This window comes from Neophocaena asiaeorientalis, unplaced genomic scaffold, assembly GCF_003031525.2.
Source record: "Neophocaena asiaeorientalis asiaeorientalis breed wild unplaced genomic scaffold, Neophocaena_asiaeorientalis_V1.1 scaffold30, whole genome shotgun sequence".
NCBI lineage: Eukaryota > Metazoa > Chordata > Mammalia > Artiodactyla > Phocoenidae > Neophocaena > Neophocaena asiaeorientalis.
Window position 1 is genome coordinate 1035238 of NW_020174923.1, and position 15961 is coordinate 1051198.

The window sequence follows — 15961 nt, forward strand, 5'->3', positions numbered from 1 at the left end:
CAAGGATCTCATTCAGATTTGACGGAGAAATCAAAAGCTTTACAGACAAGCAAAAGATAAGAGAATTCACCACCAAATCAGCTCTACAAGAAATGCTAAAGGAACTTCTCTAAGTGGGAAACACAAGAGAAGAAAAAGACCTACAAAAACAATTAAGAAAATGGTAATAGGAACATACATATCGATAATTACCTTAAACATGAATGGATTAAATGCTCCAACCAAAAGACACAGGATCGCTGAATGGATACGAAAACAAGACCCATATATATGCTGTCTACAAGAGATCCACTTCAGACCTAGGGACACATACAGACTGAAAGTGAGGGGATGGAAAAAGATATTCCATGCAAATAGAAATCAAAAGAAAGCTGGAGTAGCAATATTTATATCAGATAAAATAGACTTTAAAATAAAGAACGTTATAAGAGACAAGGAAGGACACTACATAATGATCAAGGGATCAATCCAAGAAGAAGATACAACAATTATAAATATATATGCACCCAACAGAGGAACACCTCAAAACATAAGGCAACTGCTAACAGCTATAAAAGAGGAAATTGAGAGTAACACAATAATAGTGGGGGACTTTAACACCTCACTTACACCAATGGACAGATCATCCAGACAGAAAATTAATAAGGAAGCACAAGCTTTGAATGACACAATAGACCAGATAGATTTAATTGATATTTATAGGACATTCCATCCAAAAACAGCAGACTACACTTTCTTCTCAAGTGCATGCAGAACATTCTCCAGGATAGATCACATCTTGGGTCACAAATCAAGCCTTGGTAAATTTAAGAAAATTGAAATCATATCAGGCATCTTTTCCGACCACAGTGCTATGAGATTAGAAATCAATTACAGGGGAAAAAAACGTGAAAAACACAAACACATGGAGACGAAACAGTACGTTACTGAATAACCAAGAGATCACTGAAGAAATCAAAGAGGAAATCAAAAAATACCTAGAGACAAATGACAATGAAAACACGACAATTGAAAACCTATGGGATGCAGCAAAAGCAGTTCTAAGAGGTAAGTTTATAGCAATACAAGCCCACCTCAAGAAACAAGAAAAACCTCAAATAAACAAACTTACCTTACACCTAAAGGAACTAGAGAAAGAAGAACAAACAAAACCCAAAGTTAGTAGAAGGAAAGAAATCATGAAGATCAGAGCAGAAATAAATGAAATAGAAACAAAGAAAACAGTAGCAAAGATCAATAAAACTAAAAGCTGGTTCTTTGAGAAGATAAACAAAATTGATACACCTTTAGCCAGAGTTATCAAGAGAAAGAGGTAGAGGACTCAAATCAATTAGAAATGAAAATGGAGAAGTTACAATGGACACCGCAGAAATACAAAGCATCATAAGAGACTACTACAAGCAACTCTGTGCCAATAAAATGGACAACCTGAAGAAATGGACAAATTCTTAGAAAGGTATAACCTTCCAAGACTGAACCAGGAAGAAATAGAAAATATGAACAGACCAATCACAAGGAATGAAATTGAAACTGTGATTAAAAATCTTCCAACAAACAAAATTCCAGGACCAACCACTACTGGGCATATACCCAGAGAAAACGATAATTCAAAGAGACGCATGCACCCCAATGTTCATTGCAGCACTATTTACAATAGCCAGGTCATGGAAGCAACCTAAATGCCCATCAACATACGAATGGATGAAGAAGATGTGGTACAGATATACAATGGAATATTACTCAGCCATAAAAAGGAACGCAGTTGGGTCATTTGTAGAGACGTGGATGGATCTAGAGACTGTCATACAGAGTGAAGTAAGTCAGAAAGAGAAAAATATCGTGTATTAACTCACATATGTGGAACCTAGGAAAATGGTACCGATGAACCAGTTTGCACGGCAGAAATAGAGACACAGATGTAGAGAACAAATGTATAGACACCAAGCGTTTCAGGAAAGCAGTGGTGGTGGGTGGTGGTGGGGGTGGGATGAACTGGGAGATTGGGATTGACATGTGTACACTGATATGTATAAAATTGATAACTAATAACCTGCTGTATAAAAAAGAAATAAAATAAAATTCCATAGAAAATCAGTGGGGTGATTTCATCCTCAAGGAGGTGGAAATTGGTTCTTGGGATTACAAAATTTAGATATTATACTGGATTGTGACCCTCCAGCGGGCATAGTTTATAAACAGCAAGACTGTGGTATTAAAATTTCATAGTAGGGGATGATTAGAAGAAAAATATCTAAACCAGCTTCTTGGTTAATTGAGCAATGGTAATAATTGTTTTTTGTTTTTTGTTTTGCGGTACGCGGGCCTCTCACCGTTGTGGCCCCTACCGTTGCGGAGCACAGGCTCCGGACGCGCAGGTTCAGCGGCCATGGCTCACGGGCCCAGCCGCTCCGCGGCATGTGAGATCTTCCCGTACAGGGGCACGAACTCGCGTCCCCTGCATCGGCAGGCGGACTCTCAACCACTGCGCCACCAGGGAAGCCCTGGCAATAGGTTGAGCAACACTGGTATGTGGAATAAAGCAGAGGCGAGCGCTGCTGCAGACAGGTGCTGGGGAGCCTTTCTTCTGAAGGTGCGATGCTTACACAGCGCCTTTGAGAAGTATGGGGGCCGTGCGATCCTCTGCGAAAAGCGTTTCGGGCAGAAGGAATGGCCTGTGCAAAGATCCGAAAGCTGGGACTATCCGGCAGGTTCATAGAAGAGCAAGGGGCGGCACGGACGGGGTCTGTGAGCAGAAAGGAGCAGAAGGGAGCGTGGTAGGAAAATTCGTCAGTGGGCAAATCAGGGAAAACCCTGTATTGGGTTATTGTTCACCCAGCCTCACAATTTTAAAGAAAAAACTCCCACATAGCACCAGTTCATCATTTTGAACAAGATGACCGTTTAGAAAAATAGATTTTATTTTTTAGGACAGTTTTAGATTTACAGAAAACTTGAGAAGATGGTACAGAGCGTCCCTATATACCCCACACCCAACTTCCCCTCTTTGTAACATCTTTACGTTATTTTGGTACAGTTGTTACAATCAGTGAATCCACAGGATACCTTAATAAACTGAAGTCCATAGTTTATTCCGTTTTTCTTAATTTTTACCGAATGCCCCTTTTCTTTTCCAGGATCTCATCCAGATACCACGTTGTATTTTCTGCTTAGGTTCCTTTTGGTTGTGGCAGTTTCTCAGACTTTCCTTGTTTTTAACAGCCTGGACAGTTTTGAGGAGGACTGGTCAGGAATATTGTATAATGCCCTGTATTGGAATTTGTCTCATGTTTTTCTCATGATTAGACCGGGGCTATGGGTTGAGGCAGTAAGATCACGGAGGTACAGTGCTGTTCTCAGCATATCACATCAAGGGTATATGCTACTAATGACTTACTGTGGATATTAACCTTGATCATCTGGCTGAGGTAGTGTTTGTTAGGTTTTCCACTGTGAAGGCATTCCCTCCCTGCCTTTCCATACTGTCCTCTTTGGAAGGAAGTACCTATGTGCAGCCTGTGTATAAGAAGTGGGAAGTTATACTCTCCATACTTGAGGGTGGAGTATCTATGTAAATTATTTGGAGTTTTTCTGCATGGGAGATTTGGCACTCGGCACTCGGAAGACGAGGTTAGAGTTCTTCTCCCTCATTTATTAATTTATGGAATCATTTATTTTTATCAGTATGGACTCATGGATGTTTATCTTATGCTCTGGGCTATAATCCATTATTCCTTTATTTTGTTGCTTAAATTGTTCCAGCTTCAGCCGTTGGGAGATCCTACAGTAGGCCCCTCTGCCCCTTTGACCCACCCCATCAATGTGGATTATATGGAGACTGGTATTAGAAACCAAGATCTGTTTGCTGGGTGTACTTATTACTGCTGGGGTGTCATTTCTTTTATGTCCTCTCACCAGATAGAGTATTTGCATATATATAAACCTGTATATATATGCATATCTATAAACATTAGTATATGTAACCATCTGTATCTGTATTAAGCTAAACATAATCTCTTAATGATGTCTGTAACTCTAAACCATTACCACATGGATTATTCTAGCCTTCTCCTCCCCTCTGTAAATTCTCAATCCAACATTGGAAACTTGGCCTCCACCATAATCTTCTAATTGTTCAATTTCAGTGTACAGAAATGGATATAATCAGAGTTGTTGACCCATATCCCCATGGGAACCAACTTTGTCAACTAGGGAACAGTGCTGACGTGCAATTCCTTTTGCCTTTGGTCTCACAGATGCCACTCATTTCAAAATTGCGTAGGTCATCACCTTTCCCGCTACCCCTTCAATGAGGTTTTTATGTATTTGTAATAGAACTAGATTCTTTTATGTATTTGTAATAGAACTAGATTCTTTTTTCACAGCCTGAATTTCTTCTGGGGAAGAATGTGCCAGTTCTCTTGGCATATTAGATTTTGAACCTGGAAGATTTATGATTTTTCCACTTCTCATCTCCTGCATTTAGTATTTTACTCAATCATACTATTTACTTCTCTGAGAATTTTCCTGGACCTGCTCTCTCCCCTTCTGTTTCCACAGCTACCACTTGAGTTCAGGCCATTGTTGCCTCATTCCGGGATCTTCCAGTAGCCTGCCGGTCACTCTCCCATTCTCCTCTTGTTCCAAATCCCACAAGTGCAGTTTGTCCCATTTTCCCATGACCGAGAACTTGAATTACTAATCTAATGCCTATTATAACTTCTGTCTACAAGCCATGTCCTTTTAAGAACTCTAACCTCGTCTTCCGAGTGCCACCTCTGAGTTCACAATGTGGGAAGACATTCTTTGTACCCAAGGTAATCTGTTTGTTCCTTCTCTGATCCTGAAGTTATAAACTCTGGAATTCCCCTCCAACACTGTTTGTTACAGCCTGAAAAATGTGATTCTACATCAGCATCTTTTTATGATTCTACATTAGCATCTCTGTTTTTTGGCGGGGCGGGGTACACGGGCCTCTCACTGTTGTGGCCTCTCCCATCACGGAGCACAGGCTCCGGACGCGCAGGCTCAGTGGCCATGGCTCACGGGCCCAGCCGCTCTGCGGCATGTGGGATCTTTCCGGAGTGGGGCACGAACCCGTGTTCCCTGCATCGGCAGGCGGACTCTCAACCACTGCGCCACCAGGGAAGCCCTCTCATTTCTTTTTAGTGCTGAACAATGTTCCATCCTCTGGATGTACCAGTTTATCCACTCACCTACTGAAGGGCATCTTAGTTGCTTCCAAATTTTGGCAGTTATGAATACAAAGCTGCTATAAACATCTGTGTGCAGGGACTTCCCCGGTGGTCCAGTGGTTAAGACTCTGTGCTCCCAATGCAGGGGGCCCTGGTTCGATCCCTGGTCAGGGAACTAGATCCCACATGCTGCAACTAAAAAAAGATCCCACATTTAGCTAAAGATCCCGCATGATGCAATGAAGATCCTGTGTGCCCCGACTAAGACCCAGTGCAGCCGAATAAATAAATAAATTAAAACAAGACAAAACATCTGTGTGCATATTTTTGTATGGACACAAGTTTTTAACTCATTTGGGTAAATGCCAAAGAGCATGATTCCTGGATTGTATAGTAAGAGTATGTTTTATAAGAAACTGCCAAACTGCCTTCCAAGACGGCTGTACTACTTTGCATTCCTGCCAGTAATGAATGAGAGTCCCTGTTGTTCCACATACTTGTCAGCATTTGTTGTCAGCATTCTGGATTTTGGCCATTCTAATGGGTGTGTAGTGGTATTTCATTGTTTTAATTTGCATATCCATGATGATATATGATGACATGTGATATGACATCCTTTCATATGCTTATTTGTCATCTGTATATCTTCTCTGGTGAGGTGTCTAAGTCTTTGACCCATTTTTTAATTAGTTTTTTATTTTATTATTGTTAAATTTTGAGTTTTTTATATATTTTGGAAAACAGTCCTTCATCAGATGTGTCTTTTGCAAATAGTTTTCTTAGTCTGTGGCTTACATTCTAATCCTCTTTTTTTTTTTTTTTTAACAGTACGCAGGCCTCTCACTGCTGTGGCCTTTCCCGTTGCGGAGCACAGGCTCCGGACGTGCAGGCTCAGTGGTCATGGCTCATGGGCACAGTCGCTCCGTGGCACGTGGGATCTTCCCAGACGGGGGCACGAACCCGTGTCCCCTGCACTGGCAGGTGGACTCTCAACCACTGTGCCACCAGGGAAGCCCATGTTCTAATCCTCTTAATATATATTATCTTTTATGGAATAGAAAATGTTAATTTTAATGAAGTCCAATTTATCAATTTTTTTTTCATGCATTGTGCCATGGACGTTGTGTCTAAAAAGTCATTGCCAAACTTAAGATAATCTAGGTTTTTCATGTGTTATCTTCTAGGATTTCTGTAGTTTTGCATTTTGCATTTAGGTCTGTGATCTGTTTTGAGATAGTTTTTAAGATGTGTCTAGATTCTTTTGTTTTGCACATGGTTGTCCATCTGTTCTAGCACCATTTGTTGAAAAGTCTATCTTTGCTCCATTGTATTGCCTTTGCTCCTTTGTCAGAATCAGCAGACTGTATTTATGGGGGTCTCTTTCTGGCCTCTCTGTTCTGTTCCATTGATCTATTTGTCTTTTCTTTTGACAGTACCACAGTGTTTTGATTACTGTAGCCTTATAGTAAGTCTTGAAGTAGGCAGTGTCAGTCCTCCAGCTTTGTTCTTCTCTTTCAATTTTGTATTGGCTATTTTGTGTCTTTTGTCTCTCCATATAAACTTTAAGAGCAGTTTGTCCATATCCGTAAAATAACTTGCTGGGATTTTGATTGGTATTGCATTAAATCTGTAGATCAATTTGGGAATAACTGACATTGACATTATTGAATCTTCCTATCCATGAACATGGACTATCTTTCCATTTATTTAGTTCTTTGATTTTTCTCATTCTTTCATCAGAGATTTGTAGTTTACCTCATGTAGATCTTGTACATATTTTGTTAGATTTGTATGTATTTGATTTTTTGGAGTGCTAATGTAAATAGTGTTGTGTTTTTAATGTCAACTTCCCCTTGTTTATTACTAGGAAAAGTGATTGACTTTTGTATATTAACCTTGTATCCTGCAACCAAGCTATAGTGTCTTATTATTTCCAAGGGTTTTTTTTTTTTCTTTCCCTTCCCCATCTTTCCCTTTGGTAGCCATAAGTTTGTTTTCTATGTCTGTGAGTCTGTTTCTGTTTTGTATATAGATCCTCTCTTCATTTGTATTATTTTTTAGATTCCACATATGATTGATATCATGTAATATTTGTCTTTCTCTGACTTACTTTACTAAGTACAATATTCTCTAGTGTCTTATTATTTCTTAATGTCTTATTATTTTCAAGAGGTTTTTGATGTTTTTAGATTTTCTACATAGATGATCATCTTTTTGTGAACAAAGACAGTTTTATGTCTTTCTTCCCGATCAGTATACCTTTAATTTCCTTTTTTATATATTGTATTAGCTAGGATTTCGAGTTTCATGCTGAAAAGGAGTTGTGAGAGAGAGAGCATCCTTTTCTTTTTCCTGATCTTAGTTGGAAAGCTTCTAGCTTCTAACTGTTATCTGTAGGTTTTTTGTAGAGATTTTTTCCTCAAATTGAGGAAATTCCCCTTTATTCCCATTTTACTGAGTTTTTTTTTTTATCATGAATCAGTGTTGGATTTTGTCAAATGCTTTTTCTGCATCTATTGATGTGATCATGTGAATTTTCTTCTTTAGCCATTGACGAGATGGATTACATTAATTGATTTTCAAATGTTGAAACAGCTTTGCATACCTGGGTGAGAGTTACTCTCTTTATTTGTATAATTGATGAAGTAATTGGGAGTGCACTCTTCATACTTGCATGGTGCTAGAGTAGTTGTTGTTATAAAAAGTGAAGCATAATCTTGCTGAGTTAGAGAAGTCTTCCATCATAAAATTCAGGACGGACAGTTTAATTTGTTCAAATGGGAAAAAGACTACATATACATATTATTGAATGAGATGATTTGATCATTACTTACCATTATACTGCTGGTATGGGTGTAAAGAGCAAAGTAAGGAAAAGGTTAGAGTTGTTCAGGGCAGTTTGGAATGCAGGAGTCAGAAGGTAATCGTATGATACCCAGTTGCATTGCCACTGCCTATTAGAGGGGCAGATTGTATAGGTATATGTACAATATGCACTTTATTTTGCTTATTTTATTTCTATTTTATCATATATATTTTATATATATATATAAAATATATATTTTAATCACTGTTATTCTGTATAATGATATACAGACAACTGAGATCAAAATATTGCTTCAACATCCTGGACTTTCTTCTCTGATTTGTTGGGTATGTTTTCCTCTCACCTATTTTTTTCTTTCTCATATAACTAGTACTTTTATTCTTTTCTCTCATGTCCACTGTATTCAATATTCATATTGTAGAAAGATGGCTGACTGCTTTTCTGGCTAATAGAAACCCTTTTTCCTTAGCAAATTCTGGAGAAATACTTATTTGTATCAATTCAGTACTCTTTGCCTTGGTTTCTTTAACAATTTCTAATATTTTATAAGGATCACGTGTTTCTTTTTGCATTGTAGTTTTGATTTGTATTTCTCTAATAATTAGTAATGCTATGTCCCTAGATGAGAATAGTGCCGGGTTCAGTAAATATTTGTTCAGTGAATGAATGAATGGCTAAAAGCATATAAACACATTAGCCTTACTTTTGTGGTAGAAAGCACTCCTTTTTTTAAAAAAGAGACTTGGTTAATTTAGAGGTTGGTTTAGTTTTTATTAGTATGGTTTTTGATACATTTGTTTTTTCATATTCTTATCTCTCATATGTTGTATTTTTTCTTCAGGCTATTTAATGATACAGAATTGTTATAAAGTTAGAGGCTTTCTTAACAATGACCCATTATTTTAGAACCAGATGATCAAAGAACTGGAGTCCCGTGTCCAGCAGCTGACTGGAGAAGCAGAGAACAGTAATTTACAGAAGCAGAAATTAATTCAAGAAAAATTGGAACTTGAGAGATGTTACCAGATAACATGTAATGAATTGCAAGAAGTAAAGGCAAGGTATTGTCTGAAGTCAGATATCTCTCAGGTGTGGCTATAAAGTACTGATATTAACTCTATTAAATTATCTGCTGAAATTAATCACACGTGCATTTAACTTGGGAGGTTTCCAATCTAAATGCTGCCATTTATTAAATTTTTTAAAGTACCACTTAATATAAGAAGCATACTGTTTGAAAACAGTTGATAAAAATGTGGATACTTATTTGATATATTGAAAGGTAATGCATTTGGATTTGGTTGACTAAAAAGTTCCATTTTAGAGACTGATTATAAATATATTGGAAATACGTTTTATTCTCTCATTGCTTTTAGGCGCAACACGTTGCATAAAGAGAAGGATCATCTTGTAAATGATTATGAGCAAAACATGAAGCTGTTACAAACCAGATATGATGCTGATATAAACCTTCTGAAAAAGGAACATGCTCTTTCAACTTCTAAGGTATTATAGATGCTGGGAGATGTCCACACAGAGTACTTATTTCCTTTACTCAGCATATAGCCAAAGGTAGTAGAAGCTAACTACTATCTGGCCTTTAAATTAGTCTCTCCTTTAGCTTAATTTAATGCTAAGTGTCTAATATATAGCATAACACAAATATTTAATAAACTAAAATCTGCTATAAATTAACCCTTTTAATTACCAAAGTTTTAAAAGGAGGAAACATAAAAATCCAAGAAGAAATGTTCAGTTGTGTTAATAATACATATTTTGGAGTAACTCTATACATTATTATTATTATTTTGAAATCTTGGTTATGCGTTAGTTTTCCTGCCATCACATACGCTTATATGAGCCCACAGACACCCTCAGGGGCACTCACACACTTTTGTGTCAGATAATTGAAACTTTCTGCAAAGAAAATCCTATAGCCTCAATACTAAAATAGTCAATTACTTGATATTTCATGAATTAAATATTCTAGTGGATATGGTTTTAAAATTAAAATTTAAAAAGTTTTCTGTATACCTATTCTTTTTACATCAGTATTGTATTTTCATAACTTTAAATGCCATGCAGTACTTAATTTATCTTTTTACTTTAAAAGATTTTTTAACTTAAAATTTTTTAAAAATTCAGATTTATAGATAATTTTAATTCTAACTGAAGCTTCAGGGGGGAAAAAGTTAAATTTATTGAACCAGAAGTTTGTAGGATGGTAGAAAAATCAAAGTTTCATTTTTTTATTATTTTCTTAAAATCTTTTTAGGCATCTGGTATGATTAAAGAATTAGAACAGAACATCTGTCAATTAAAACAGCAGTTACAGGAATCAGAACTTCAAAGAAAGCAACAGTTAAAGGTGAGTCCTGTATTTTTACACAGAATAATGGCTAAAACTCACCTCTCCTTTTCTTGGTGTATACATATAAATGAGTCGATGAAAAAAACTCAGAAATGCAGGTAGCCATTTCTGATTCTTTTATTGCACTGTATCATTTTTCGTCTTATTTACTTTAACAAAAGTAGAGGCTAATGGGATATAGAGTAAAAAGAACGATAATTTTAATTTGAACAATCTACTTTTTTTGAGATTAGTTAAAAGAATAAACCTTATTTAAATACATTATTATTTTAGAATTATTTCCTCTCTTTAAATTATTATCTGCCATTCTTTATAATTTCTCTCTCTTTCTTTCACACCTTTAATTAATTAATTTATTGTTTTGGCTGCACTGCTCGGCATGTGGGATCCTAGTTCCTCGACCAGTGATTGAACCCATGCCCCCTGCGGTGGAAGTGCGGCATCCCAACCATTGGACCACCAGGGAACTCCCTCTTTCACACCTTTTAGATCTTGCCTTTTCTCTCATGGTCAGAAAATACCAAGCACTTCCATATGATATAACTTCAAACTTATTATTTTCATGTTGATTCATTTGGTCATTTTTAAGTGATCTCCTAATTCTAAGGGTCAGAAAGTTTCTCTTTCACTGTAAAGTATGTACTTTTGAGAGTGGTAACATCTTCAGATAGCTAAGGTTTTATGGCCTCCAACATAAAGCTATGCATGTTTCTAGTTGTAGTTTAGAAAACTGGACAGGTAGGGCTCTCTTAAATATGCAAGACTCAAATAAGGTTTGTCATCAAAGAGATTGATTTGTTTCATTAGATTACCAATTTTATTGACCTAGAAGCAATTTTAAGTATAATAAAGATAAATATTTATTATTCACAGGATCAAGAAAATAAGTTTCAAATGGAGAGATGTCACTTAAAACGCACCTATGAGAAAAAGGTAATATGTTTCATGGGAAGCTATGACATTTAAAATAGCACATGAGGCAGTTAAGAATGAGGGTTGATTTTTATACAGCCGTGCATTCCAGCTCTTATTTCTGAGTTCATTTCAGTTAGCCAGTAATCAAATTTTTCTTCTTTTTCATGTTTATAAACAGCTCCTTTTTCATGTTTATAAACAGCTTCTTCAGTTTGATTTTTAATTATATCAACATTAAAACACCTCTTCTCTGTTATATTTGAGTGAAGAGTATTATTATGTTCACCTTTCATAATAACCTTTTGAAATTATATTTTCTTTCTACCAGTAAAAATGTGATGTGACTGTTGGGTGTTATTTTTTTCTGTTGTGTCATATGTGTAATAAGAACTCTAAGAAATTAACCAAAGAATATGAAACAGCAAAAGCATTGTCTACTACGATCGATGAGTAAGAAATGGATTAGTCATTGTCTCTTGCGATTTAGAGCAGTGACGGTAGTGACTGTTTCTACTGGTGCATGCTGGTGTCCTTGTTACCAGTAACAACTAGGATCACTGCCACACTGTTGACACCTTTGGTGATAAAGTATAGAATTCTATGTCTGTGGCTTTCAAACTTGAGTTTTGAGTTTGTTGTTTGCTGTATGACTGTAATTGAAATAGCAAAGATTTTGTTGCTGCTTTTGTAATTATTTACAGTTCTAACATCCACCAAATCAATCCTCTTGTAGAATACCCACATAATGGAAAATGAGAAAAAAGTTACCCCTTCAGCTAATTAAAATACATACAAATTAAAATTAGACAGATTTTATAGCACAAAGTTGTTAAAAGATGTAATACCACATCTTATCTATGCATATCGTCACAGCAGACATGCATTAAGTGCTTTCACGGGACGAGGTATCACACCAGGCACTGGATGCAGGGGAGGGGTTGAGGGTGAGCTATCCATAGACGCTGCTCCCCAGCAGCTTAACGTCTGGGAAGAAGAAAGTTTCTGTCCTTCGGAAAAGTGAGTGTTTCTTCTGATGTGCATTGACCTAAGTATGTGCTCTTTAAAATTCTAATTAATTTTCTTATTGTTAAAGTTTCCCTCCCTGCAGTTTCACTACAGCTCAGTGCAAGATACTGAATATATTTCATGCCTACAAAATGATATCTGAACAGGAGGGAGAAATACTGCTTTCACTGAAATAAAGAATTTTTTCGGTTTCTGCTGTTGAGCCATGCAGCTGCTTAACAACCTGGCTTGCCCAGGGCAGACCGTGCGCTGTCATAAGCCTTGCCCCCCACTGCCTGAGGCACGCGCATCCTCCGGGTGTACCTGTTAGTCCTTTGCTCTTCCTTTGGGCAGATGTCTGGCTCCCCAACCAGCAGGGCCACCTTCCTGGCCTCCTGCTCTGTCACACTCCGTGGTCAGCCCTCCTCCTCAGTGATGGTACCTGCTTACCTGTGAGCCCCAGAGGGTTTGGTACCAGGAGGAAGGTGCACACTGACTCATATACAAGATTGTCTTCCTACCCCAAAGTTGAGTCCTCCTGTGGGCCGTGACATACAGAGTTGGGGCTGGAGAGGCAGTCTCTCCTACCACGGTCTTTTCTTGGCTGTTCGGCCACTGAGTAAATTCAGGTTTCTGCACCAGCCCCTCTCCCTGATGGACACACACAAGAAACAGAATGTTAAAGCTCAGTTCATCCCTAGCCAGCCACCTTCCCCCTTCCTATTCTGTTTCACTTCAGGGAGCAGACCTAAATCCTTTTAATTAGGTGTCATAACTACAGCTTTTCCCTTTCCGTGAGCTATCAAGTGGTCTCGCTTTTAAATAACGTAACTAGTTAAAGAGTGTTAATTGTTTTCAGTGTAAATAAGATGCGTTTAAAATAGCAGCCATCTGTAAAGAAAAATAAGTGTAGTTGTACATATTGCATACGTTCTAACGTTATTTGTATAGGAAGAAAATGGCGCTCAGCGTGCCACTTTTTGTTTTACAATTAATTCCATAATCTCCCCCTTTTAAATTGACATCTGTTCTTCTTTCTTTATTAAACCTGCTGTGATCTCAGCCCTTGAAGATTTGATGTCCTGTACCCCCCTCAGGGAATATCCTCTTTGACTGCTCAGAGAGCTGACATAAATCTTACCGAGCACCAGACTGTGTAACCGGATAGCCAAGTGGGATGGATAGCGCGTTTGTTTTTGTCTTAGACAGTGTTACAGGTGTGCGCATTCAGTAACTTCTGGTATAAAACTAAGTTCTGAATATCTGTTCAGGAGGAGGAAATGCCATCTGAATGACATTATTTCCTCATGCCAACAAGAAAGCAGCATCAGAGTCTAACTTGTCTTTGAGGTAAGAGAAACAGCATCAGATGCTGTCCCGGACTTGAGCACACACACATTACCTAACGGTCTTTATTGATCTCTGGTGGCTGTTACCTGCTCTTCAGATCTTCGAACATCAAACAGATAATAGGTAGTAAAACTAAATTTCATTGTTTGATGAAGTGTCCTAATCTGTTAAATCAGGAAACGGTTAGGCTGAATGGTTTTACTAGCAAGGAAACACCTGCCTCCTACAAGTAACCTGTTGCCTGTTTTCCACACAGGCACCAGAGAGTTAAAAGATGGTGCTGTTTACCGGAAGACGTTCATGAGGCAGATGTTAAGCATGTATATCCTAAAATGTGCTGGAATTGAAATATCTACTTATAATAATTCTGATGTAACTGTGTCACACTTGAGATCTAAAGTCTAATGGAGTTCAGAATTATTAGGAATAGTTATTCCAGTCTTTAGTGTTTATATATAATTCTTCTAATTAGGTTAAAAAATTTTAAATTTACACAGTTCGACGTGTATTGCATAGTGTTTCCAACTACTACCGGCCTAATTTTCTTTAAGAGGACAGGTGTCTTGAGTGAAGCTTTAAAAAATGAAATTGTGCAGTGAGGTGATTTATAGAGGTCATGGCGCGCAATGCACCGTGTTTGTCACGGTGAGAAGCAGAGTGGGCAGTGTGGTTGTGAGACGCGGTGGGGCCGTCGGCTGGTCCGTGCACGAGCCAGCCGCGGTTCCACGCTCTCCTTTATGCTGTGGTGTCTGCCGCCATCTGTTTCCTTGCACGTAGCAAGCCTCTTTCTTCTTTACACAAGCACACCTTTTTGATAACTCAACTCCTTAGGGTGCGCGGGAATGAAATCTACATTTACTAAGTGCTCGATAAATGTGCTTCTGGCTACCTGACTCACTCATTTACAGCAGACGCCCATGTTGGAGAATATATGCTGTGTCTTTGTCTATCTGGTTTGTTTCCGTTATTTAAATTATTAAAATTCATTTTTGATGCTAACTATATAGTAGGGAAAGGATTGCAAGCAAGTCAATTTAAGGCTTATTTCCCACTGCCATTACTACATTCAGAAGCAAAGGTTGGCGGTAGCATTATTGCCGTCACCCCCAGCTCTCTGGAATATAGGTTAAAAACTAAAAGTATAACCCCAGGGGTCCCTTTAGCATTCAATACAAATATATTCAATTAAGAACAAATAAGCAAAAAACAAACCCAGAACAGCATTTATTGACTATTCTAGTGCGGGCCAAGTGTTGTGCTGAGTGCCGAGGATATAAAAATAAATGAGAAACAGCTTTTAGCTTTGAGGAGCCACCAGCTCAGAAGCCTGTGCGTTGACACACGCATGTTTCACTCAGAAGGAAGGCTCTCATTCTCCCACCCAGATAGCCTCATTGCTGCTTTAGAAATGGTCCTAATAGTGTAGAAGCGATAAATTAGATCAAGGTGCTTGGGTAACACAAGCCAATCAGGAAGTGGCAGCTAGAACTTGACCAAGGTTAAGATTGAATCGTGAGTGGTAAAAAGTGCTTACGAGAACTCAAAATTCTTAGCAATTCAGGGGCCGTTTTCTGAAAGGGCAAATAGTCCACAGGGAGTTCCATTATGTGGCATGCTGTATTGTGGTTTGGGGTGTTCATCATGACCTTGAATTTTCAAGAAAATGTTTGTGTATAGAGTAGTCTGAGGAGGCGATGATCATTAACACTGCTGAGCGTTTATCACGTTCCCAATATTGTTCTAAGAGCGTTACCCGGGGTCACTTACTAACTCCATCACAGTTTTTGAAAAGAATGCTCATCCTGGTTTCCGTCCTCATTTTCCAAAGAGGCGACTGAGGCACAGTGTCGAGTAGCTTGTGAAGGGGCGAAACCTGTGCAGTCTGGCTCCAGAGCTTGCGGTCATAATCACCGTGTAACCCTAATAGATTTTTCTCAAAGTTGGTTCAGTTTTTGATATCTTCACCAAAGCGGGTAAATCTCAATTATGCTAGCGTGCAGAGAGTCCTGAGTCCCAGAAGAAAACCGAGCAGGAAATCGAGGGGGAACCCTGCTTGTGCAGCCAGCTGGAGGCCAGTGTGTCAGGTGCTGTTGACTTGCCAGTGACTCTGATCGCGGCTCCTGCGAGGTTTCCATGTAACGTGCGGTTTCGCAGAACCCAAGACCTAGTCTGTGGGGTGAGGGAGGACCTCCCCAAACCCTCCTGGGGATTTCCTGGGAACTGGATTTTCACTGCAGCTCAGGGGAGACCTCACTAGGGGACGTGGGACAGGAGCAGCGTTATGCCCCCCGTATTTTTTTT

General features: G+C 38.4%; 1 protein-coding gene across 8 annotated transcripts in view; it reads left to right on the forward strand.

The window, feature by feature from the left end:
* The window catches only part of CEP112 (centrosomal protein 112), a 418056-nt gene that overhangs the window by 89121 nt on the left and 312974 nt on the right, over positions 1–15961 (forward strand). For all 8 annotated transcript variants that reach the window (XM_024761157.1, XM_024761159.1, XM_024761160.1 and 5 more), the window contains 4 exons: positions 8926–9080; positions 9396–9525; positions 10295–10387; positions 11264–11323. In XM_024761157.1, the coding sequence (XP_024616925.1) occupies positions 8926–9080; positions 9396–9525; positions 10295–10387; positions 11264–11323 (438 nt within the window). The remainder of the gene's footprint in view (positions 1–8925; positions 9081–9395; positions 9526–10294; positions 10388–11263; positions 11324–15961) is intronic.